Raw genomic sequence first — 26,177 nt, forward strand, 5'->3', positions numbered from 1 at the left:
CAAAGCAAACAGGATAAACACAAGGTTACCTCAACCTAATCAATTGTGTTCATGTGTTGTATACATGACCTCATTTTTTCTTGTTTTTTCCTGGAATTGATGTCATTTCCTTGCGTGGGGCTCTCATGGAAAATATAGACGCTGTACACAAGGTTTCGCCTAAACAAGCTGAAATCTTCTCTAGCTCCGTGAATTCACATTTACCCACTAACTATTTATTTATTTGGCACAAAGCCTCTCCTAAAACAAACTGACAGAGCGGATACAATGCCCTGCGAAAATATTCTCACCCCTTGAACTTTTTCACATTTTTATCACATTACAACCACAAACTCCATGTGTTTCGCTGGGATTTTGTGTGATATGTGAAGATGAACGTAATTGTGAAGTGAAAGGAAAAAGGATAGGTCAAATGTTTTAACATTGCACTTCTAAAAATGAAAATTATATTTTTGGTTCTTTTTAAGTTGATGCTGCTAAGAAAATTCAGTGCAAGTCTGCAGTCTGAGGTGTGGCTTTCATTTAAATTCATTTTATTTTTCTGTAAATACAGAAGCCATTTGGAGTATCTCTCTGCCATCTTGGCACACCAGAAAAGTGAAATTTGTGTCCATTTGCCAGTAAGTTGGCTGAATGTGCATAATAATGCAATCTTTAAATTTCTATTTCCAAAGAATGTCAAAAACCTCATATGACTTTCCTTCCAGCTCATAGCTATATGCTACTCTTTGTTAGCCTACCTCATAAAATCACAGTATGCTATATATGTGCTAATAAAATGACTCGCAGTAATATGTTGGGAAAATGGGTTAATTTTAGCCCTTTTTTCCCTCGAGCCACATGTTTCCTCTTCACTCTCCTGACAAAGTAAACTTACAAAAGTTTACGTCCACCTCCAAGTAAAATTCTCTGCGTCTCCTTGTCCTACACAGCCATTGCTTTTGCACCTTAAACACACACACACCACAGACATTTCTCTAACTGCTCGTGCAGACGGGAACCTCACAGGGAAATAAACAGATGGGCGTACACTTGCACACAATCCAGCTGAAAGCAGCAGAGCGGTTTGTCCTTTTCATCCCTGGTCTAGTTCAACTTGTTCACCTGTCGTCTTTTTGATAAACTCATTTGCAAAGTGTTGAACTTTCTGTTGTGTCACGGGGAATGAGACAAAGCAAAGTGAAGGGGGGAGACAGAGAGGCTCTGTTTGGACCCCCCGCTCCCATTGGCTCATCTCTCCCTGCTTTTAGAGCCCAGGCCTGGCTGACAGGTCTCCCTGGCTCCCTGATCATTTCCAGATGTGCTGTGGCAAAGACCCACAGGAAAAATTCCCATCTGCCTCTCTTCTAAATTTTGTTTTTAATATTCAGAAAGCACAGAAGAGGGGGAAAAAGAGGACAACAATTTTAGAATAATCTGAATTAATGATTTAAGAACTATTTTTCTGATATCTATCCTAACAGGTTAGTCAGTTTTTAGTTATATGACAAACATTGGGGTCAAAAAAGGTTTAGACTGTATATTTATTGCAAAAGTGATCAGAAAGCTATACTGGATGTACTTTGTCTGATTCAAGCTAAGTCATTAAAAATAATTCAGATATCTCTCTCACTATTTAAATTAGATGTACAAAATCTAAACAATACATTGTTTGCTAAAATACTGATAATCCAACATATTTAATTTGTTTAGTTTGGCTTTGAGACCATTCAATTATTTGCAAAAGGCTAGCATAAAAACAAAAAATAAATAAAAACTCAAAACAAAGTCTGATATCACATGACCTAAAGATGTATTGTCTTAAAAATGTCTCTAGATGTAGGGGAGAGAGCTGAAAAGCAAATGCGAATGCCTGTGAGCTGAGACAGCACTGCATTAAAACCAGACAGAAGCCTTTTGTGGAAATTACAGCTTGTGCTCGAGACCATTTCCGACGGGTAAAACTATAAACACCGCAGATTCCACCATGTCATTATTAATTAAACAAGTCATTCTGAAGAAAATGTTTGCGCATCCCAAAACACACACACACACACACTGACATAGCTAAAGAAAATATGTAATAAAAAAAAAAAGAAGACATGCTTCTGAGTCTTCATATGATGTCACCCCAATCTCCTCAGAGATGGCCTTTTAGTCCAGCAACAATAACACAGTGTTATTCTGGTTAACTAAGCAGCACTCAACTCAGTTGTTTTGACTTTTTGATTTTCAGTTAGCGGCTCAATATGACAAAACTAATATAAATGCATATCAAGTATGTAAGTACTTTACATCACAGTTTCAGTCATTTTGAAAAAAAAAAAAAGTATATGCCCCTTCAGTCATACTACTCTTTATCAGGACATTATAAGACTAATTTTGTCTTATCCTTTTTTAAAATCGAACCTTAAGTCTAAAAAAAAAAAAAAAACACACACAACAAATTCCTGGAATGTCACTATTTGTAAAGTAAAGATGAATCCAGCATTTCACATCCTGTCCTACATGTGTCAGTGATTTGGAAAACCACCCAGTTTCTGTTCATCTTTATCAGTTTTTTTGTAGAGGAATTTTAATCCACACTTTTATGCAAACCTGCTTCACTTCTTTAGATCTGTGGACAGATTTAAGTTATTAACACAGCAACTCATGATGCTCCAACGTGGGACATTAATATATTTTTTAGTCATTCTGTTCGGTCGTTCTGTTGTCTGACTCCACTGTAGGAAAGCTCGTGCAGTTACAGAGATGGCCTCACATTTGACTCTAGAATACAGAGGCATTGATGGTTAGCTGGACTGCGAGTCCAGATCACAGTGCGGTCAGGGGATGCAAGATGCAAGAGGCGGAGCCTCACCTGTCATAATGGAAAAATATAATGATGAAATAATTTATATTGCTATTTTCACCCTGTGGCTTGTACTGTAAAGTATTAGCTTAACAAATTGTGATTATTTTTTTCTTCAAAATCGCTGAATTTTCGCATTTTCCCATTCAAATACAAATATTTGCGTTGTTGTCAGTTGCTAAGGCAACGAGTCTGCGTGTAGCCTGGCCAATGCAGAGAGCGAGAAAGACGTGGTTTTGAGTTGTACTTCAACGAGTTTTTTCCCTTTGCTGTGGAGCATAGCACGAAATTAATAATACTTACATTTCCAAGTTTGATTGAGTTAAGGGAATTATTCTACCGCGGCAGCGCGGCTATGGATGGCATGTAAAAGAATTGTCTTTTTGCCTTCCAGCGTTGTCCGCATGCGCGAAATTTCCTTATGTAAACAATAACATGCAGGTTGTCTACATTTGTATGTCTGATTATGATTAAGTCAGTGCCTCACCAACTCTGCACTTCACCGCACGTCACTGGTGTAGAGGTGGAGCGGCCGCCCCATAGGAGGATGTTGGTCTTCTGAACACCCTTTTGGGCTTCAGGGTTGGTCCAGTTTCCACCCAGTGATGTCAGTAACGCGTTACTTAGTAACTTAACAACTTAGTAAGTGTTATTTTTAGTTCAATTTTTTTATTTATTTAAAAAATTATTTATTGACTATTTCCTGTATTTTTCTCAGATTTCTTTTAGTTAGGTTAAAGTATACCAAAAAATGTTTATGATGGTACAAATAACTTGCAGTTACTGGCTATTTTTATTTGTTTTATATTCAGTGAAAAGTTAACATTGGTCAGTGGGGACATGCTCATTTGGCTGATCTCTACGTTTCAACAACCCATAACATTTTTCAAAGCATGATTTGTAAAATATATTTGCATGTTATACTACCAAGACACATGGATATTTCCATTTCTTGATTTTCTCAAAAAATGTGGTTTGCATTATATAAAAATCTTTGAGATAAACCCGTGGGACACAAAATGCACCGAATTCAGAGAATGACCCAACTACCATCATAAGACCAGGTTATTTCTTTTTTTGTCCTAACCCATTAAATAGAAGCAAGAATACTTTTTTCCCCCAATACTTTAGTTCAACAGCTGAAACTTTGACGTATGTCTAGCATTTAAAAATCAGTTTGTTTGATCACGCAGGTGAGACAACGCCATTTGATGAATGAATGGTGAGCTAAGTCCATAAAACAAATGTGTAAGAAAGCAAGTTTACATGATTTCACAGCCCGCTCTCTTCCCTTGTTTAGTTTTAACTCTGTCTTCAAAGCCTAGCAATAAAAACACCAAAGAACTGACCTCATCCTACTGATGTAATCCCCTTTTGATGTGCTTTCGGGAGAGAAATTTTGATTCAGGTGTTGATTCCTAAACAGGAGATGCTCCATACCACTCAGACATCCGTGTTGTTGTTTCATTCTGACATGCCTCGGGCGCAGATGATTAATGCAACGTTTTCGCTTTGCAAGCAGCTTCGCCGTCTGGCAAGCTTTTATTTACAGCCGAGAGGCAACATATGAACACCCAACCTGGGACGCTCCTTTCCCTCAAGCAGATGACTTCAAGAGCTTAATGGAGAAGTGGAAACTCGTGTGTTTTATATGCCGTTCTTTCATCTCATCTGCCATGCCGTGCTGTTTCCTGTTTATCTCTCGGGCTGGTCCTTTTGTAATATTTTAAACGTGAGTCATGAATCACTCAGGTTGCTGTCAGACTCTTCCCTCTAATCCTTCTTACATCATTCTGCTGTGAGACAACCTTGCACCTATTTAGACAGCCTGACATGTAGATGTGTGCTCTGTATGAAACAGTAGTGGCCCACAGCCATGTGCATGTATAAGAATGGGCCTTTTATATATTTCCATTGATTGGTCACTGAGCTACTTCAGCAGCTATTAGCCATTTCCAGACAGTAATGGAGGACAGCGGAGGCACAGACTACACACCATGATAGGAAATTATTTCTGCTTGTTCTCAGAGGAGCTATGTGCATATAGATGTTTTAGTAATAGATCTGGATTTTATAGATTGTAGTACTTTGTAAAATTATTCACACTCTTTCAACTTTTTCTACATTTTGTCACTTTACAACCAATACATGTATTTTATGGAATTTGATGTGATAGAGCCACACAAGTGCTTAACTATGTAAAAATACATGGTTCTCAAGTGTTTGTTTGTTTTTTTGTTTTTTTTACAAATGAAAATCAGAAAGTACACACTTGTATTTAGCTACATTTGTCTGAGGCCTCTAAATAATTTCTAGTACAACCAGTTCCATTTAAGAGTCTATTTCACTCTTCTGTAGTTTCATCCGCAGTATAGATACACCATTTCTATGAGGGTATCAGCTCGTTGGCTCCATAAATAGTCGCTAACCCTGTTGAACTACAATATCTTCTGACTTTCTCTCAACAAGAGACTTCTTCTTGTTGTATAGACTTGTTCAGTGCATGACCAGTGGTTCTCCTGTTGGCAGTTTTCGCCCACTTCAGGTTTACAATAAGTGTTATGGTAGTTTTGGTATGTTTTTTATTTTCTAGCGATGCTTTGGACAAAACCCGGTGATATTATCTAAGCTTTGTATACTGCTTTAAACTCAACTCTGCTTTAAACATCTCCAAGTCTTCATCTCTGACCTGTCTGCTTTGCCAATTGGTCTTCATAACACACTTGGTCTTCAATATTCCATGATTTAGTAGAATCAGAAGGTAATGAGCTGATCTGCATTAGTATAAGAGTTAAGGACTGATTCCATTGCAGGAAAGCTACTGTAGTTCATTTTAACTCAACTTAAAAATTGCCCAATTTTTTAAAATACATGTAGGCCAAGAGTACATTTGGGAAAATGTCCAAAAGTTCAAGTACGATGGATTAAAATTGAGTGTTTGACAGACCTGTGTGTTTGGCAGTGCTGTGAAATCCACCGGCAAGGCAGTCATGAAACCAGATGGTTGCAGGGATTCTGGCGACAGGTCCTCCGGGCTGGCCAGGCCATCTTTCCACTCCTTAAACCCAAACACACACACACACACATAGATATATATGTAGCCCTGTGGTAAACTGAGGTTACTGTAATGATGTATGTTGAGGTTAATAGAAATCTTACATAGTTCAAGACAAGACCCAAATATATTAAAAGTGAACGTTTATTTACTAATGCATAACATTGGTGATAACTATGGATTTCATATTCTTGTCTTTGGAAGAAATACAGTAATATTTTCCTTTACTTTAATATTTCAGTAATTTAAAGGGTAAAGGTAGCTATTAAGTAATTTGCTTACTTAGTAATTAAAGCTGTATTATTTGTAAATCAACGAAGAGCATTATTTTATGTAAATATTGCCATTGAAAGAAGTATTAGTGTGACGTAAGATGCACTGTGTATTTTATTTGGCTTTGCCATTTGATTGGTCACTGAGACGGTCCGTCCGGTGCGTGACTCGTGATTGGTTGAGAGAAGAGGAGGAGGGAGGAGGAAGAAGAGGAGATCCGTGATGGTAGAGAACGGAGGGTGAGACGAGCGGACAAGAAGTGAAGAAAACACACTCAAGGGAGAGAAAAACTGGACAAAAGTACGGAAGAGGACGAAATTCGGGAGACGTTAGAAGAGCTTGGTCGCCGCGAGAGGGACAGGACCAGAGGAGGTGGACGCAAGTAGTCCTGACGAGTTTTGAGCTAGCTATGTGAGCTTAGCTACGTGAGCTTAGCTACGTGAGCTTAGCTAAGTGAGCTTAGCTAAGTGAGCTTAGCTACGTGAGCTTAGCTACGTGAGTTTAGCTACGTGAGTTTAGCTAAGTGAGCTTAGCTACGTGAGTTTAGCTACGTGAGCTTAGCTACGTGAGTTTAGCTACATGAGCTTAGCTACGTGAGCTTAGCTAAGTGAGCTAGCCGTTTCAGAACCACGTGTTCAGCTGCGTTCAACGGAAGTCGAGGAGAAGTGAATTGCAGTGAGGACGAGTGAATTGCAACACTCAATGTTTTGCAAGTGAATTTCGACTCATTGTTTTTTCTAACAGGCCTGCAACGTTTTCAGACTTTCCTGGAGGTCGTGAGTAACAAACTGACTGGGTTATATTTTGTTTAGAACTGTATATTAATATAATTGGACATTTCTTGTTCTGTCCTGGTGCTGTGGAAAAACAAAAAGGGTGGCCGTTAATATTTTATTTATCTTGCCTTATGTAAAGAGGTTTATGTTTGTTTAGATCCTATTGAAGGGTCTTTCAACTACAAAGCTACGGTGGTGACTAAATAATAGGTTTTCTGTCGTTTTAGTTTAATAAAGTTAGGCTGAATCATTTTGCCTAAAGTTTCGACATTCCTCTGGGTCGTGTTTGTCATAAGGTAGGTCATTATTGGGGTACCGGACTGATGTCGAACCCAAGCACCCTCCATTTTAGTTTTCTCGAATAGAATGGAAAAGGGTGCTACATATATATAGACCAAAATTATGGAAATCACCATGTGGACACAGTCAATCTAATGCAGAAAACAAAAAAAGGGGAGCATGAGTCAGAAATTGTTGCATTAAGAAGAGCTGAGTCAGCTGCTGTCCAGTGTGAGACTGAAAATGTCAAACTTTCATCTCTGCTTACATTCTTTAGCTACCTAAGGTCAACAAGAAGCAGCTTACCATGAACATGGCCAGGATTTATGTTTATTCAAGGCAAAAACTTTGCATATTTACTTCAGAACCAGTTTCAATAGGACCATGTCATGAGAATATGTAGGTCTAATTTGGATCACTGAGTTTACTTATGAGGAGGATCAAGTCACCTGTCTAAGGTAAAACCCAGACTGCAAACTCAAGACTTGTCTGACTAGCTCATGTGACCACAAATTAAAGAAAACATCCTGGTGGTAAGTGATACTGCTTGTTCTCACTTGTTCTCTGTGGGTGACGGGTAGAATGGTAAACGCTTCATCGGGCCTCACTGGGCTGAAAAGGTCCTGGCTCTGGTTCTGGCTCTGGGATGAAAGAGGTGGAGTTTTTCCCTCAAGTTTCCGGACCTGGCGGTCCCCCTTGACGGTGGATCCAGTACTGAGTTTGCGCACAGGGTTGGTAAGCCACTTCGTCAGGGCACTAACAGAGCGTCTGGAGCTCGGTGAGCTGGGGGCCGAGCTGCCTGAAGGCTGCGGTGGCAGCGATGCCACAGAGGTGGAAATGCTGCCCTCGCTGCCCGCTGCTGAGTACGAGTCTGCAGAGAGGACACAGGCAGAGAGAAATCAATGTGATAACTGCAAGATAAGGAGTAACTGCATCACGGGGCAGAGTACGCTCTCTGTTAATCAATGAAATTGTCAAAAGTGCAAAGAGATTTTTGTCTAGGAAAGATAACATTTGACTGATAATTGAACTGCCGATCTGGTGATGAGTGAGGTGAGTTGACACTAAAAACTGGTAGGCAAAAAAAAATTAAGCACAGTCTTCTTTGTTAAACAATTTTTATGATTCACAAAAAATGTGGCCAGTCTATGCATATTTCATGGTATTTTGCCTTCCTCTACTAAAGTAGTTTTGTCACACAAAAAAAACTCCCACAACTCTAAAGTCCTATTTATGTGCTTTGTCAAATAAAGTAAGAGTTAATCAAATCTTTTGAGGAATCTCTTTTTACAGTAGAATGATCAGTTCCAAATTAGCCTGTTAAATGTTGTCCAGATTCCCTAAAGACAGTGGAAATGCAGAAGGTTCCAATCTCACACCTCTTTCATCATCCTTTACACACTGCAGTGCATTGTCAGCTTCCGATTGACTGGACATACAAACATTATAAAATGTTCCTGAGGACAACTGATTGATAACGTTTATGGTTTTATACCAAGTGCCATTGCTGACCTTGAACTTGATGATTCTCTGGGCAGTGAACCATTTAGCATTCATCAAAAACTGCACTCAGGACTCATTAAGAAACTCAGAGCTTAGGGCAATTTGTAGAAACCAAAAAACCTCATTGTGGGAAGAGTAGTTAAGGAGAATGTGCAACTTCATTCCTAAAGTTGGACAAAAATCTAGGATCTTCTTGCTACGAAGCAACAGTAATAACGAATTGTACTACTGTGCACCCTAAGCAGCTTTTATATTTGCAATCCAACAAGATTAAAGATAGTCAGTTTTTGAAGAAATAAAGACAGCCTCATAAGTTTTATAACTGATAGTTATTTCATAACAGTATTACTATTAAGGTCAACTTGTAAATTCTGATCACCATCATTAGCATTTGCTAACTACTTCACAGCTAAGAGACTAAAGTTATCCTACATAAACAAACACATTTCTAGTCACTGTAAAGTCAATAACACAACCTGCTAACATTAGCATCATTATAGAGCACATATTTGTAATGAATCTTTGTTATTTTATCATATGTGAGGAACAATGGTCTATCTTCTCTAGCCCAACAAACTGGGTCACAGTTTTTTTATCCAGTTTAGATTAGTTAGCATCACCTCACCTGGCCTAACAACATAAACACAATATTTGAGTGAACAACGCAAACCCAGCAGTTTTTAGAGTGAACACAAGTGGGAAAATCTAAAAGTAAAAATCTGCTTTGATTTCAAAATCAGCCCCACATAAAAAGGAAACCAAAGTGTACATTTTACATTATTACCATACATGTGTCATCAACACATATCTCCACTCCAAGGCAGGAAAGACAACCGGAGTGAGGACGGCTGACATCTGGCATAAAATAAAAAAAAAACACTGGAGGATTTACAGAATCTGTGCTGCACAGCGATGTCAAACGCACATGGGAAGTGAGCAGGAGGTTTAGTTGAGACCGGACATCCACTTTAATCTTTTGTGGAGATGATGGGTTGGTACGAGGGGGCTGGGGATCCTTGCCTGAGTCTGTTTGTTTTTTCTGTATTGTCTTCAGTTCCCATCCTGCCTCATCCTCTTCCCCCGTCATCCTACCGCAAATTTTCTTCAGCAGTCCTCAGTCCTGCAATCTTCTACTAAAGTGTGTGTTCGTTTCCAGTTCAGTCATGTTTGCCATCCATCATTTTGTTTTTAGACCTTTGACCCTCAATCACCCACAGCAGAGGGATTCATTTCTCATGCTGTTAGCTTACAATCTGGTCTAATACATCATCTACTTCACCTCAGGTTTCGACCTGCTGTGGCTCCTGAATTAACTTCTTTTTGTTTTTGAGTAAGCACTCTGCAGCGGAAGTTTCTACTAGGTTTGTAAATCTGTTGCAGTTTTGTTTATAAGGAGATAACAGTGTTTATTATGGTGGCCTCAAAGTGAGATCTTATCCTGGCCCTGTGCAAAGTGAACCCAGACTGCAAACAAAGTACAAACCATTCTGAGTAGGACTGCACTTAAAGCTCTCCTCAGTCCTGTAAACACTTTTTTTCTCTCAAACAAAACACACTACTAGCTTGTGTATTACAGATGCAAAACTCTTTATCTTAATGGAGGAAACCAGCAGTAGCTTTGCTGATATTTTATACCTGTCAGAACACAAAGATTTTGGTTGAAAATGTTTTTTCTCCCTATTATTGTCTGACCTGTTCCAGACACTGGGGCATCACGTGCATGTTGCTGGTATAAATAATTGGCATCTCCCCTTTCAACAAACTCCACCCTGCTTTATTAAGTTGGAGGCAGTAAGGAAATCTGAGCATACCATAACAAGTAGCTGGGCAGACGGAAGAGATAAGAAACATAACATACAGACTTGTGGGATGTACAAAAAGACAAAACAAAACAAAGAATGAATCATCTGTGAGTTTTACAAGAAAGAGACGACATAACAATCTGGTTGCCTCTTTTTACCCTCCTATGTCAAGTTCTCTGATCTTCCACAAGGCACCAAACCTTAAAATTTGCATTTCTCTGCTCAGTGTTTATAGACTGAAATCCACAAAGATGCATGGAGGCAATTTTTGCATTAATGAGCCATGATGGCTGGTGCTAGATAGACTGGCCTTACAAACTGCTGATCTACACACAGCCATCCATTGGGTTTACATCATGGTCATAAGCAAAAAAATATCCATTAAGCAGCAGATGTGTGGATATTTGTCAGAAGAGAATGATCAGAATGGTTTGAGATGATAAAGAGGCAACAACAACCAGTTATTATAGCCATCTAATGAACCACATGTCCAGCCCTAAAGCAGATGTGAAATAAAAGAATTGGCCAGGTTTGACTTCTGTCAGCTGAGAACAAGAAACTGAGATGACAATTCACATGGCTTATTAAATTGGAGAATAACACATTGGAAAAATGTTGCGTGGTTTGATGAGTCTTGATTTCACATTTGCCATAAGAACAAGAAAACATCTATCCTTCCATATGTCACTAATTTAACCTGGTGCTGGAGGTATACTGGTGTGAGGGATATTTTCTCACTTTTAACCTCTTGTGGTTACTTTCAGCTGGGTAATGCACCTCTAGGATATTGTGGAATGGTAGACTATCAACATGGATATGCAGCCAACATCTTCAACAACTGTGTCATAATAACACATCAAAGTGAGTCAAAATCACTAAAGGATGCTAGAGGCTTCTTCATGACTATGCCACGAAGAATTTCTGAAGGCAAAGAGAGAGTCCAGTAGAGCAGTAGAAAAAAAAGTGTGCCTAATAATGAGGCCAGTCAGTGTGGAAATTCACAGTTAAGTACAGCTAGGAATCACAGAGCATACATCATCCACAGGGTTTATAATGACGATCCTTTCGATCTGTCTCCATGGCAATACTGCATCATCACTGTGCTCACACTATGGATGAGCTTCCCTGCTGACCCTGCAAAGTTTACTCTCAATATCCTAAGTACTGTCTCAGAAGGAGCTATTAGAGAGATTTTTATAATGAACTAGCAAAAAACTGATAAATAGGGAAAATGATGAGCCTCCTCACAGAAAAAAAGAAACACTCCTCTCCTCCCCCGCACACACTGCCAGATATGTAACACTGATATTGTTATACACCTACAAAAGAGGAAATTGAGAAAAAAAAACATTCCTCCCACTTGCTGTCTTGCTGTATGCTGATGGAATCTGATGATATTCATCTCCGTAATGGTCCTACTGAGCAAAGATTACCCAGGCTGATTTTGTTAATGCAACTTGAATGTTGTTTAGGTGCTCGCAAAATTAACAGTCAAAGGCGCAGGGCGACAAGACCGCATTAAGCCGCCCCGCTCTGTGGTGATTTGTTAATGCTGGGCTTTCACCGGTCGCCCACTCATTGTCTGAGAAGCTCTGCTGCTCCTCGGGGAGAAGGGGAGGCTCATCCAAAAGTGCTGCACTCTGTGACTTCAGATGCAGTACGAGGAGATGTTGTGAAGTAGTTCCAGATTTTTCTCTGATGTTTTTCACCCAACTGATGTCTGATCTTCTCATTAGGCAAATAAATGCCTAATGAGAAGTTGTTCTTTGTAAGAACAATTTTTAAAAAATATTACTCCCGTGCAGGAGTGTTTATTTCTATTGAATTCTCAAATTTTCTGCACATACAGATTGCTCGATTTGATGTACTTTACTCAGAATTTACCTATTAGATTCTCAAATAAACACAAAGTGGTCGATAATTTTTACATTATAGACTTTCAAATACACATGTTTACAAATTAAAATCTATAATCTCTGAAATGTATTGGATTTGACCTGCATGAGCCAATATCTTTATAGATACAAGTCCAAAAGTCCATTGCTAACAGCTTTTCACATCTAAAGAAATTTTGTGCTTATTCTTTTTTGCAAAATGTTCAGTCAGACTGCATTGAGAGAGTCCATGAACAGACTCTCTGTTTTATTGGCTCTTGCTGTACGCTTAGTGTTGCCTAGCAGCTGAACTCCACTCTGGTCTTTTGATGTTGACAGATTTTTTTACAGGATCAACTTAAAATTAGCTCCATCCATCTTCCCTGACAAAGAAGCCCATCTCACAGCATGATGCTGCCACCACCATGTCGAACAGTGGCAGTTGTGTTCATTGCTTTAACTTTCTCCACTGCTTTATTTCTCCTCTATTGTAAGTGTATTCGAGAATAAAGGGGGGTGAATACAAATGTGCTACACACTTTCTAACCTTTTATTTGAAGAAAAAAAGCACATTTGACTGTTATACATTTATAACATCTATACCATAAAATCCTCATCAAATACATTAGAGTTTGTGTTTTAAATGTGACTAAGTGTGAAAAATGGAAGACTGTAGATACGTTATCATGCTACTTTAAGTAGCAACATTCCTCTTACACTGAAAATGACCTCATTTGTTACTGTAGCCATTTCCAAGCTTTAAAATCACACTATCTAATCAATAGCTGTTTCTTTTCTCATTTATTTTCATTCAACAGACGTTTAAGACCAATTAACTCATAAAACTGAGTCAAGCAATGCATCCTTTCAAACTGAATCAGGATGGAGTCTTGAGCTTTCACCCAGACCGGTTTGAACTTTGAACTACCGGTGTCCATCTTTTCCACTGTGCTTCGGGGTGAATCGACTCTGAGTTTGATTGCAGATGAATGGAATGATAAACAGGGAAATTTAATGTTACAGTACTCTCTCACAAAGATTATAAAAATATACTGAAACGAAAGTTCAAATGGGAATCCCTAACATTATTGATTCACAAAGGAAAAAAGTAGACATGTTTAGGACAATGAAGTTGATTTATGAGCTTTCACTGATGATCCACCGGAAGTCATCTCCTCCAACTTCCCCGTATCGATCGGCTGCTGAGTGAGAGCTGCTGAGCCAGCAAATCAGCCTAAAAGCGTTGGCTGTAATGGAGCAAACTTGTTCGCAGCCCTTGCGCGGTGGAGCTCTTTGTCGAGCCTGCGTGGTCTCTCAGGACCAGAGGCAATTTAGGCATTGCGGCACTCCTCCGATAAACACAAACATGCAGACGTGCAGATGCCCAGAAACGTGCATGTATTAAGACGAACTGCTCAAGGACATTTTTTTTTTCTTTTCCACAACCCAGATGGTGCGTGTCTGCAGGGTGGCCACCTGTGAAGTGGAAAACGTGTCAAATGTCCAGCTGAGTATGAGATGGAGCTGCCAGTCATTGTCAGCACTTCACAGATAAGAAGTGCAAGGTATTAGAGATGTAATTTCACAGCTCTGCCTCACTAACTGGAAGAACTCTCAAAGCTTCATGAAGCGTAGTAACTTTCTCAAGTGAATCCCTCTTTGTACCAGAAAGAGCTTTATTCTCCAGCAAAATTACACTTTATCCCCTCAGAGCAAATATCCCAGCAGGCCTAGGCTGCAGACAGACACTATGTGCAATCAAGCATGCGAGAGTACTTTAAGCATTCGCCTCCAGGTGGTTCGTAGCATAAAATTTAAAATCTTGCTTCATACTGATCCCTAATACAGAGATTTTTCTCTCATATTTCTGTCCTTAAAAACATTTATTTTTTCATTATCTTACATGCTGTTGGCCCCAGGCGTGTTTTTTTTTTTTGCTCTGCTCCTGATTTATGAAACCTGCAATATGCCTCTTTTTTTGTACTTCTCACTGTCCCTCTTTTCTGCACTGTAATCTTCTGTTCTATGCATTGAAGCATTTTTTCCAAAATGGAACCGCTTTCCTCCTCTTTAGAATCAGGAAGCGCAACTCTTTGCTCTGATGCAATGTCCTCCGCTGCTGTGACCCAAAGCTGCTGAGACCAGCACAGCTTCTGACATGCAAAACCATCCAGCAGAGGAAGCAGTGACACAGGAGGAAAGGGAAAAGTGTCTGCAATATCTCCTAGGCATTCCTTTTCCATTTCACATTAAGACTTTGGATGAGTATTAAGTGTTTATACCTCTTTAGCTTTCTCACATTTTGTGACGTCCCAGCCACTAATTTATAAAACATTTTATTAGGATTTTGTGTGACGGACCAGCACACAGCTGTCAGAATCAGAAGAAAAATGAGACATATTTGTAACCTTTCCAGATCTGGAAAGTGTGTTTGCATATGAATACTTTCTATAACCACCTTTCCACTCTATTCTTGACATGTCATGCAGCCTCAAGCAGGCTTCCTCCAAGAACTGCTCTGAATTTAGCTCCATCCATATTACCATCAACTGTCTTTGAAGGAAAACATCATGACGGTGGTGTGTTCAGGTGCTTTAAAGTATTCGTTATTTTGGGTCAAACGGGTCCGCTGTGGTCTCATCTTAACAAGAACATCTTCTATATGTGTGTTGTCCTTAGCATTGCTTGAGGAATGATACAAACAGGTTTTTCTTTTAAAAATAGCTTTCTTCCATAAAGATCGTGTTTATGGTTTTCTAATTGAATTGACAGGTTTTCCAACCTGATCTATAGATCTCCCCAGATCCTTAGCTGGGTTTCTTAATCTTCATGGTGCAATTTGTTCCCAGGAGTCCTTCAACAAACCTGAGGCCTCCACAGAAGAGGTTGATTTACACTTATATTAACTTACACAAAGCCTGGCTGCATTTCCTAAATTATTTGACTTCTGGAGTCAAATGGTAGCACTGCATTTGATTTAGAGATATCAGAGTGAAGGTCCCTAAAAAAAAAAAAAAAAAAAAAAAGAAACTAAAATCTACCACACTTTTCAAAACCGTTTGAAAACGTAGCTTTTTTAAAAAAAAAACTTCGTCTGGGTATATTAGTGTAGACAAAATAAGAGGGTGAATCTTGGGCAAATGGAAAACATAGGGATTTTTCTGCCTTTTATAGCATAATTATGAAATATTACTAAGTAGACAGAGGTCAACACTTGCCAGAAGGACTAAGGAGAAAATTAAAGCACAAAGAGAGCAAACACTGAGAGAGTTGGTATCATCTTACTGTGTTTAACAGAAGACAGGAGGAAGGACAGCTCCACGATTGTTGTTGTTCCTGTGTGTGCCATATGCGAGTGTTTTTATGTCCATAAAGTCACACACTGCACTCAGACAAGTGAGCAGTGGTTTCCTGTCCTCCTGTTGACCTACTTTAAGCAGACACACACACACACACACACACCAATGCACTCACTGCTGAGATTCCCAGAGCACAGAAGGAAATACGTGGTAGACACATCAAGCGGCGCACAAACAAGTCGCCAGGGTCGGCTTCCTGCTGTCAGCACTCACAGTGTCACATTCTGTGGCAGATTTTTAAAAAAAATTTTTATCAGGATCAAAGCGATGTCATTCTCCAGCAACAAAAAAAAGAGAGAGAAATCACGCTTTTGTTAATCCTGTCGTCTTTATAAGGAAGTGGGGGAAAAAATTAATCGAGAGGCTCCTCATTACGGGCTTTAAACAACTTTAATTATTAGACAGATATCAAGCATGCCTAGTGTGACTCAGAACCAGGTCAACAGCAGAATGGTGATACATCTGAATTTGTGAAGGGTGCATGTTTACGTCACAGATGTTGCTCCCTGCTGAAATAATCCTCCTGACATTTCAGATGAGCTTTCGATTGTTCTTTCAGAGCTCACTTTGCATCTGAATTGGATCTTTTCATGGACAAAAAAAAAAAAAAAAGATGAGCGAGACAGAAAGATAGAGCGAGAGAGTCAGAGTGACAGAGAAAATCTAACCGCAGACACTGGTTTTCCTCAGACCAGAGTGGGATACTGGAATTGTGTTTGTGGTTACTGGGCCTGAAAGCTCCAGACATTCCTTTAGAACCCTTCAGGATGATTTTCTGGTTCTATTGGGGTTTTTATTTATTTATTTATTTTAAGCCCTTGAAAAACATATCCATTCATTCACACAGAGTAGGTGCTGATTATTTTTCTCTCTTGGATTACTTTCGCAAAAGATCAGGTGCTGTGATTTTACTGGACATGTGTTAATAACACCGGATGCTCAAACAACTGTATAAATCTGTCTGTCGGACCTGCTTAGTTTTGGGCATTTTGTACATTTAAATTCCTTACAATTAATGCAGGGAAAATAACTATCAGAATCAGATTACAAATTATTTTATTGTGTGTAACAGTGTATTTATGTCTCTGTGTGTGTGCCCTGGTTATTATAGCAAAGATCTTCTCTGCGTCAGCTGCCAGAGTGCTCACAGAGGGTTGATTATCACAACAACTGAAGACACACACAGAGTAAAAGACCAAAAGCAACCCCCCAAAGAACGGCAAGAACACACTTATTTCTTGGGGCAAACAAGGCTGCCATTAGGGCCCGGGGTGCCTGAGAACACACAGCAAATTAAAAGCGATTATGATTTCGCTTGGCAGCTGTGGCAGTGCCAGCAAGGAGGCCTGAAAGGAGAGCCGGGCACAAAAACTGCAGTTTCCTGCTGGGCTGCAAAGACGTGGAGCTTCTCCAACTGGCCCCAACCTGGATCGCGCACATCACACACACGCTCTCCAGAAGATCACATCTGTCAACTGCAAGATTTAGACATACACACACACACACACACACACACACGCAAAAGTTGAAGTAGAAGTTTATGCCTCATTCTGCTCTGGTACACAGGCTTGGCCTCCAGACATGGTGGTATAATGATCCTCAGTTAGACTTGATGGTATTTCCAGACACATATTTTCATTCCTTTCCACAGCTCTGCATTTCTCCCCATACTCATTGCCATAGCAACTAAACCCAGTAGAAGAGGGAGAGAGGGACAGCAGCACAAGAGATTAGCCATTTTAAAAAAAAAGCTCAACCTACACATGTGGGCACGTACAATAAATCATGTTATACATAGCTACATACGTGGCGCTCGCGCACCCTTTCTCACACATTCACACAAAAGGAATCATTAGCGTGGATTGGTATAAACGCTTCTGCAGTAACCCAGCACAGCATAAAACTGTCAGGTTTTAGTGGACATTTGTAAAACAATACGGTGGGTGCAGAGAGGATGCATCTGAAGAGCTAATTTCACATTCAGAAAACCATCTGCACCTGCCATCCTTTGTGTGCTTCAGATCAGATCCTCTCCATATGGCCATTCTCAGGATGTCTTATGAATAATCAAAATCTATTCAAGTGTTGTAGGGCGAGCTTCAACACTCACCTCCACATTTATATCCCAGGCCACATCCACGCTCTGGATCTTTACTCGGGGCTTTCAGGTTAATCAGACCTTAAGATTACAGTGAATAAAAAGCTGTTACAGCTTTATTAAGGCTCAATATATTTATCACTTGGTCCCATTTAATTTTGGGGGGGCAGTGGGAGGGAGGAGTGTTCCTTACCTCTCAAGTATTGCAGCTATGTTTTTGGTCTTGCTAACATCAATTAATTTGGAGGAAATAAAGGAAATCCCATTATTTGAAACCTTGTTCCCAATACCAGCTCAAACCAAAGAGATGTGTGTGCTCAAGTGTGATCATCTGATTCGTCAGGGCAGCTGTTGGGCCAAAGTATTAGCTGCAGTGAGGTTTCTCAAGGCTATCTTTAAAGTGAAAGTTTGTGTCAATTGCAGTGATCAATAGTACGTATGGATCAGTGACAATCGCTGCGTCATCTGATGACAAACAGGGGACAAGTCAGTGTGTAGCGTACTGATGATACATTGATCAGGCAGAATACAGAGGAAAATGTTTACAGAAAGGTTATTTTGTGGCTAATGCTGTAATATCAATGAGGTTCACAGAGAACAAAGCTTTGCTAACCCACTAATACTGAAGACAATACTGTGGTGTATCACTGATAAACCATCAGTTAATCTTCATGTAGTGGAAGAAATACCCACTGGTCAACTTCGTGCTGTTTTTTCTTTTTTTCTTCAGATCATGAAGCTTTTCTTTCTACACAGCCTTCTGTGTAGCTTTGGGACAACATGGAGCTTTTCTATTGTTATTAGATTTTACAAACTGAAGACTGAGGGTAACTGAGGCTTTGTACTGATGGTCTCTTCCATTCTGCAGATCTAATATCATCTCTCTGATTTTCATTGACAGATCTATTGTCTTGCCTTTTGTGGTTGGAGAGAGTGAACTGGAGACAATATTATTTTTTTGAACAGGTGCGTTTTATAGACAGTCAGAGATCAGGTCAGTAGAATGTGCAATCGGCTGACTCATTACTTAGGCAAATATAAATGTTATCAGAACCAGAACTCTGAATGAATTTTTGCATTAGAGCACACACCGAAAAAATATACGTGTTAAAAAATAACCAAATTTGGGTTATTTTCAGATCCAGTATTCAGCGAAATATGAACTGATTAAACTTTGGGTTGATTTAACGCAGCAGATTTGAGGAATGGGTTTGACCCAGCATACTGATTTAGATTTCAAACCCCAAAATGGGATAAAGTGACTTGTATAATATTCATTCTTACAAAAAGAGGGTTCAAAAATCAAGAATCACCAAAAACCAAACATAGTAAGTCAGTAGTATTTGTTTTGAGATGAAGGGCTTTCTATGTGCTTAATTGTGTATTAACAATTATAGAATCAAGTTAAATAAAAGCTAAATATCTTTCAAACTGTATACAATGTATTTTTTACCACCTAATAATTTTGCAGTTCATCATGTTCAAGAGTCTTTTTCTGAAAATCTATAAGTTAAAAGAAAATGCTAATTCAGAGCTTTGTGCAACAAAACCCCTTCAGATGAAACTGGTACGTGTAGTTTAGATTGCACCAAAGTTCACTCTCAATAATGTCACTTCCCATTGTTTGCTTTGCTTCGCGTACTGTTTTGGAAAGTTTCTCAGTTGAGTATCCTCTGGGGAGAGCTGCAGAGAATACAAAGGAGAGACACCAGGATCAGAAATCCCCCTCTGGTCTGTCAGCCACACTGATGTGTTGTAAATCAACAGTCACAGAAAAAATGCACTAGTGACACTGATAAATAAAAATATACTTTAATAGCTGCAATACTATAGAGTCTGATTTCAGATCCAGATTAAGGAAAGACATATAAACATAAATCTCAATTAACCTTTAAATTGGCAGATAACGTTTTTTTATTAAATAAAAATAAAATCCTTTTAGGTCACTTCCACTGAAACATAAAGTCACTGCCATATATGTATGACAAGTCTGTCTCTTTCTGGTCTTCACAGAAAAGATTGCCCTTATTAAAAAGACATTTTAAAAGATCATGCAAGCCAATTGTTGCTTAAACAAAAAAAGGATCAAATTAGCACTTTTACAGAAATGATTCTATGTGCGGGAACATTTCTCATTCCTCACCAGAAAAAGGTTTCTCACTTGGAAACACATGCCTGCGAGATTATAAATTAATTATAATCATGAAATTAAGAGAAGGAGCCATCAAAGTTGAGGAATGATGATAAAACATGATTCATGCGACACCACCAAGGCGAGGTGTTGTTAGACTTTTCATAATGTGTGTAGCATTGGTTTAGAATGGATTTTTAAGGCCAACCAACATGTTGTTGAATAAAACTAGCCATAAACAAACTTTAAAAACAAGGTTTTAACAGATTCTTTATTCACTCATCGTATTCTGATGACCCAGTTGATTGTTGTTCTCAAAAGGGAAATGGGTAGTATACCGGTTTGCTAGGTTTCCATCCACTGCTCTAAGAGAACTGTTTATTTGACTTCCTCCTGGTCATTGAACAAATCCCTATTTAAATCTTTGATATATAAACTAAGAGTCAGGTTTGATCTGGACATTTTCCCATCACTACTTTGGACTTGGGTGGCCCATTGTGTTACTGTATGCACTGATGCTTGAATTTGGTGCTCTAAAACTAATCGCATTACACTTTGGCTGCCGTGACCTCACTTTTTCTTTCTTTTATGCATTTTACATCTTTCTTCATTTCTGACATGGAAACAGCTACATATTTTGTGAGCTAAAAACCTGATTAAAAAGGAAGGAGCTGTAAAATAACCAAATACTGTATACCTGTTAAAGTCACCACAGCACAGCACTGATTAATAATTAGTATTTTACCAGAATGCAATGAGTAGATAAGACAATACAACAACTGAGTACAGAAAGCACCGTTTTCATAGATTTCCCTGATGGCCGCATACATAAAATGAGCCAAATGGGCTAAACGAGGGTATAGTTTTGCAGGGGTAAAGAGGTTGCTCTCCCCCTCTGCACTGTTGGAGAATTCTTTCTAAACAAGGTATGGAATGCACTCCTGTGTTTCATAATTTGTTCCCTCATTCTTCGCCTCTGCACGTTTACAAACAGAGTTCTGAGGAAGAAGGAAAAAGAGGGAGAAAGATTGTGGGAGACGGTGGAGCTGACATAGATGGAAGCCCTGGAAGCATGTCAGGGCAAGGCGATTAAGTAGAGGAAAAAGGAAGGAAGAATGAAAAGTGAAAATAATGAAGAAAAAAAAGTAGGAAAGGTGGGAGGGTTAAGATATGATTAATAACTGGATGACTGACTGTGTGCTGACCAGAATGAAAAAGAGAGAGCTGTGGGGAAACAAAGAAAAGAGAAAATGAGAGTGGCCCAGGAGGGGTCCTAATGTTCAAGTTGGCAGATCAACCCAAAATTCTGACCAGCAAATTTCTTCATACAGCAGGAGACTGGGAACAATTGGTCCACTCCCCTTCAACACCGCCATACTACATTTCACATTTCACACACACACACACTCAGATTGCGTTTCTATCCGTCGCTGCTTTCCTCTGTGCAAAGAGCAACAGTATAAAGAACATCTCAGCTGCACGATACAGAGGAGGCAGGGGGGCCTGGAGTAGGAGGGGGTAGAGGAGGTGGCGAGAGGGAGAGAGGGGTGGGGAGGGGCTGGGAGTGCAAAGTTTAAAAATATCTCAGAAACACAAGGCTAGGGCCACAGCTCGCCAGCATACCTTCAATTTCAGCTATTTTGGTTGCTTTTTTCCATACTGTCTGAAGTCTGCCTTATAAGCTGATGACAGCAAAGATGATTCATCCAGCTGAGGCATAAAAAGACTTTCACAGAAACTTTTCTCCCAGCATTTGCCAGCAGGGCTGTTTTCTGTCAAAAGTGGCCCCGGCTTGTTATCAACTTGTATTCATGCGTCTCCGAGGTCGCAGGTTAGAAATCGAAAACTTGGGGGTTGGGGGGGGGGACTGAAACTGAAAGCAGACATGGTAATGCAAGACACTGAACCCTTCCACCTCTGTGTCTGTAACACATCACCACTAATCTCCAAAGGGCCAAATGGACAAAAAAAATGTAAAAAATGTTCACGTTTTTTTTCTCCCTTTCTAATCAATGAGTCATGTGTTCTAGTCACTGTCTGTGTATTGCATGCTCTCTGCAGGATTTTTTGTTTGTTTGGAGGTGGGGCGGAGGGGGTGATCTAACTGTGCCCTCTTATGTGCAGCAGGTTGAAGATGATTTGCCTTCAAGGCAAGTGTGTCATTCTAGACTTGGAGATTTGGCTTTTATAATCAGACCCACACACACAGCAAAACTGTGTCACAATACCATGACACGCAAAGTTTAATCAAACATCTGCAGCATTTTTTTTTTAGCAGTGTCATAGAAGCCTTTGTTCTCCCTAGCTTCACAATTCAGCCATGTAAATGTGTGTGTGGTGGGGTGTGTAGGCGTGTGTATCATTGCTGTGGGGGATCCTTGTTCTCGCTGCATGCATGAGTCAACATCAGTCCCCCTTACTCACAAACAGGCTCAGATGGGAAAAGGAACATGTACAGTTTAGATGCAAGAGGAAGACTTGAAATAGATCTTTTAGAGAAGAACAAGAGACAAACTTCAGAAAAGATTGATAAAGATTAAAGCTGCAGAGTTTAATCTATAGATTGTAACCTGCCACCCCCCATGTAAAGTCACTTTTCTTCCAGTCGCTCAGGTGAAGCAGTTTGCTACGTTTATTAGCAGAATGAGTCAAATGTCAAGATTCTTCATCTGAAAGTGTTACTTCCTGGTTTGGGTCCTTTGGGTGGAGGAAAATAGAGCATTGGAAAATCTTGTTCCTTACTGTCAGTTTTATTGATTCATCCATCCATCCATCCAGCCAGCCAGCCAGTCAATTATCACTGCAGCGTTTTGTGAATTTTTCCCGATGTTTAAAGCACAGAGATTATTCTACTATGAAAGGCCTTTGAGTTTTCTTTTACTTTCACAAAATACTACTTTTTTTCTGCATTCTCTCACATAAAAAAAGAAGGATTATCCAAATCTATTTCATTATTAAATCGGTAGCTTGGATTTCCAGTCTCTGGCCCATGAGTCTAATTGACTGTGGGCATCATAAGCACACCATTTTCCAAATGGTTTGTCAACAGTCTTTGCTGGGAAGCAGGTCTCCCTAATGGCCCTCTGGTAGGTAGCCTGCTAATGTGTTGCACAGAGTTAAAGTGGAACGGGCTTTTGTCTTTCATTTTACTATCCCTCTACCTGTGTACAGTGTCCTCTTGGCTGTCTCTATCACATTGACTACTCAGTCAATAGTCCTTTCCATGCTGTGTTGTCATTATGTCACGTAGAGTCGTGTGCAAAATTCTTGACTCTTTCCCCACACATTTCTGTGTTGGATCTAAGGATTAAAGATTAGTTTTACCGGTATGTGAATATTTTTTGATAAATCACTTGTTTAGTTGCCTTGATAGGAATTTTAACTGTGAGCGAAGTGTAAAAAGACTCTAAAACTCGAGGGACAAGCTCCCGTTTGTGTTTACTCATAATAGATAGCTAGCATACAAACATCTCACAAAGACAGTTCACCTTTCTGTTGTATAACTGAAGCATTTAAAATCCCAAACACGATGTATGACGCATATTTACTTAGCGCTCTTAGCTGAAAACTTGGTAAACAGTAGAACATTGCAGGAGAATAGGATCTGTGTCAAGTATAACCTTTTTTTGTCTTCTGAAGACATGATGTTCATATACCTTTATTCTGCTGAAAACAATATTAATGTCTTTGTTTACAATCTACTTGTTCACACTGACGCTGTCACAGCGTCAGTGACAAAGTCCATAGAAAACGCTGAAAGACCTTCAGAAGGCCTGGAGAACCATCGATCAAAGCGACTTCTTACTCCCCAAAACAAATTTCGTGAATAAATCAGCTGTGGTTTGAAACTTTTGCTCAGTGCCATATTTACGGTAAGCATTATTCTTTCTAAATTGTCTCAGTCATGCAAGCCGTCACACACACACACACGCCTGCTTTCCAAATAAGTACTGCTTGTATTTCATGTCATATTGATTAAAATGTGGAAACAATTTGTGGCAAGGGTGTCTGTGCATGAAGCCACAGAAAGACTCTGATTAGCCCCACAACCTTCTGAGGAAAAACGAATGGGTTACACGCAGGAACGACGGCCATCTAGCAAGGCATTTAGTCTCAATGACAGCAGCTGAAATCGCACAAGTTTCTCTATTTTTTCTCTCTGAAATGTGGGAGGAGTTGGTTTCTCTCTGCATGCAAGCATCAGGAAGGCAAATTCTCTATTTTGCATCTATTTTGTGTCATCATTTAGCATATAAAGTAATTATTTCCATGATAGGTAGGAAATGAATCATCCTGCTCTCTGACATTTCCTCCAGAGTCTACTGAGAAGCCTTTTCAGAATTGATGACTCAACATTTTTCATTGACAGATTTGTCCAGGACAACCAAACAAAAGCTGTGACGATGATGACGATGATGGTCACATCAGAAATCCGGCAGCTCACACTTCTTTGTCACACAGTCCTTTGAAAAGATATTTACCCCGTTATGTACTTTTATCTATTTTTTTTTCCTTTTTTCAAAATGAAATGTTTCTGTTTATAAAAGAGACAACGAGAACCTGAGTAAATACAAAAAGCTATTTTCAAGTAAAATGCAATTAAGTTATATGGCGCCTTTCAAGATTTAAAATTAGTAAATGCTTCACCACCGCAAGTGAAGAGCAAAAAATTAAGAGAAATTAATAAAAAATAATATTTAAAAAATATGTTTCTATTAACAAACAAGTTCGAAAGCAGATCATTTCAGAGTCCCGGTGTCAGTGAACAAAAAGCTCTGTCTCCCTTCGTGGTCATCTTAGTATGTGGAACCATAAGTAGAACCTGAGCATGGGACGTAAAGGTGAAGAACCCATCTGAGAAAATTCTGGTGCCTCTCTGTGTAAAGCTCTCCAAGTCAGTAAAAGAATTGCAGTCTGAAATCAACTTGAAGCCAGATGTACTTGCATCCAGATTGGAGTCACATGTGGAAACCTGGAGGATTTTAATAGAAGCCTGGCAGCAGCCTTTTGAACAACTTGCAGGAGACTTATATGTAGTGTGTTGCAATAATCTAGTCATGAGGAAGCAAAAACATGAATAATCATGTTTAGGATGAGAGAAAATGGTATTTAGATTGGCAATATTTTTCAGATGATAAGAACAAGAATAAAACAGAGAAATTGACATGCATCCGAAGTAAAAACCAGAATCAAAGTGCAACCCAGTTCCTTACAGAGAATTTTGGCAAAATAACTAAGAGGTCCAAAGGTCTCTTTTGTCCCAAACATACATTTTCCTGGTGTAAAGATAATAATTTTAGTTTTACTTTCATTTAATTGAAGAAAGAAGTTTGGCATCTACTCTTTACTAAAGACTAAGAAATTTACCAAATAGTGGAGTTCAGACATTTTATATGGGTAAACCAAATGAATATCTTCTGCATAACAATGTATTTAAAGGTTGACAGGCACAAGGGAGAGCAAGTACTATAAAAACAGAACAGGTCCAAATACCAAACCTGGGGGTACACCAAATAGAATTGAATAAATAGAAGATCTGTATTTACATTATTGTTATTTTTAGCTACTGATTTCACTTAACAAAACAGGATAACCAAATAACCCACAACCTCTGTGAAAAGGAATCCTGAGTAAATTGTCTTATACTGTATCTGTTGAGTTTCACCACCCATACACAGAGAACTGCATCACCCATAAATCAAGAAATCACTTCAATAGAACATATTAACACATGAAGTAGGAAAGAAATTTGGAAAAAATGGTCAATTGTGGAGACTTCCAGTGCTGATTTTATCCTTAGTTCTGATGTTGATACCACATGAAAGGAGAAAAGGTATTTGCAGAGGAGTTTGAAGACCAAAACCGCTGTTGACAGTAAAGAACTGGAAAGCCCATCTCAGATTTCCCCCAAAAAACATTTTGATGACTTTTCAGAATTCTGTCGACTGACAAATCAAAAATGAAATTTTTTGGAAGTGGTGTCCAGTTACACATGGCTTAAAACTAAACCCAGCATTTAAAAAAAGAACAACATAACTGTGGTCAAACATTAAACATGCCTTTGGTAATGTGATGGTGTGGGGCAGCTAGGCTTAGGGTTGAATTTTGCTGTCTACCAAAACAAACTTGAGGAACAATCTCCCACCATTAGTTTGAGATCTTCACCTCCAGCTCTGCAATTCCACTCTAAAATAGCT

At 39.2% G+C, this 26,177-nt stretch overlaps 1 protein-coding gene across 3 annotated transcripts in view; it reads right to left on the reverse strand.

The window, feature by feature from the left end:
- LOC102229446 (rho guanine nucleotide exchange factor 25-like) overlaps positions 1 to 26,177 on the reverse strand; it is a 69,695-nt gene that overhangs the window by 15,439 nt on the left and 28,079 nt on the right. For all 3 annotated transcript variants that reach the window (XM_023336218.1, XM_023336212.1, XM_023336223.1), the window contains 2 exons: positions 7,771 to 8,084; positions 5,778 to 5,888 (listed from right to left, as the gene is read on the reverse strand). In XM_023336218.1, coding sequence (XP_023191986.1) covers positions 5,778 to 5,888; positions 7,771 to 8,084 — 425 coding nt within the window. The remainder of the gene's footprint in view (positions 1 to 5,777; positions 5,889 to 7,770; positions 8,085 to 26,177) is intronic.

This window comes from Xiphophorus maculatus, chromosome 1 (assembly GCF_002775205.1).
Source record: "Xiphophorus maculatus strain JP 163 A chromosome 1, X_maculatus-5.0-male, whole genome shotgun sequence".
Classification (NCBI taxonomy): Eukaryota; Metazoa; Chordata; class Actinopteri; order Cyprinodontiformes; family Poeciliidae; genus Xiphophorus; species Xiphophorus maculatus.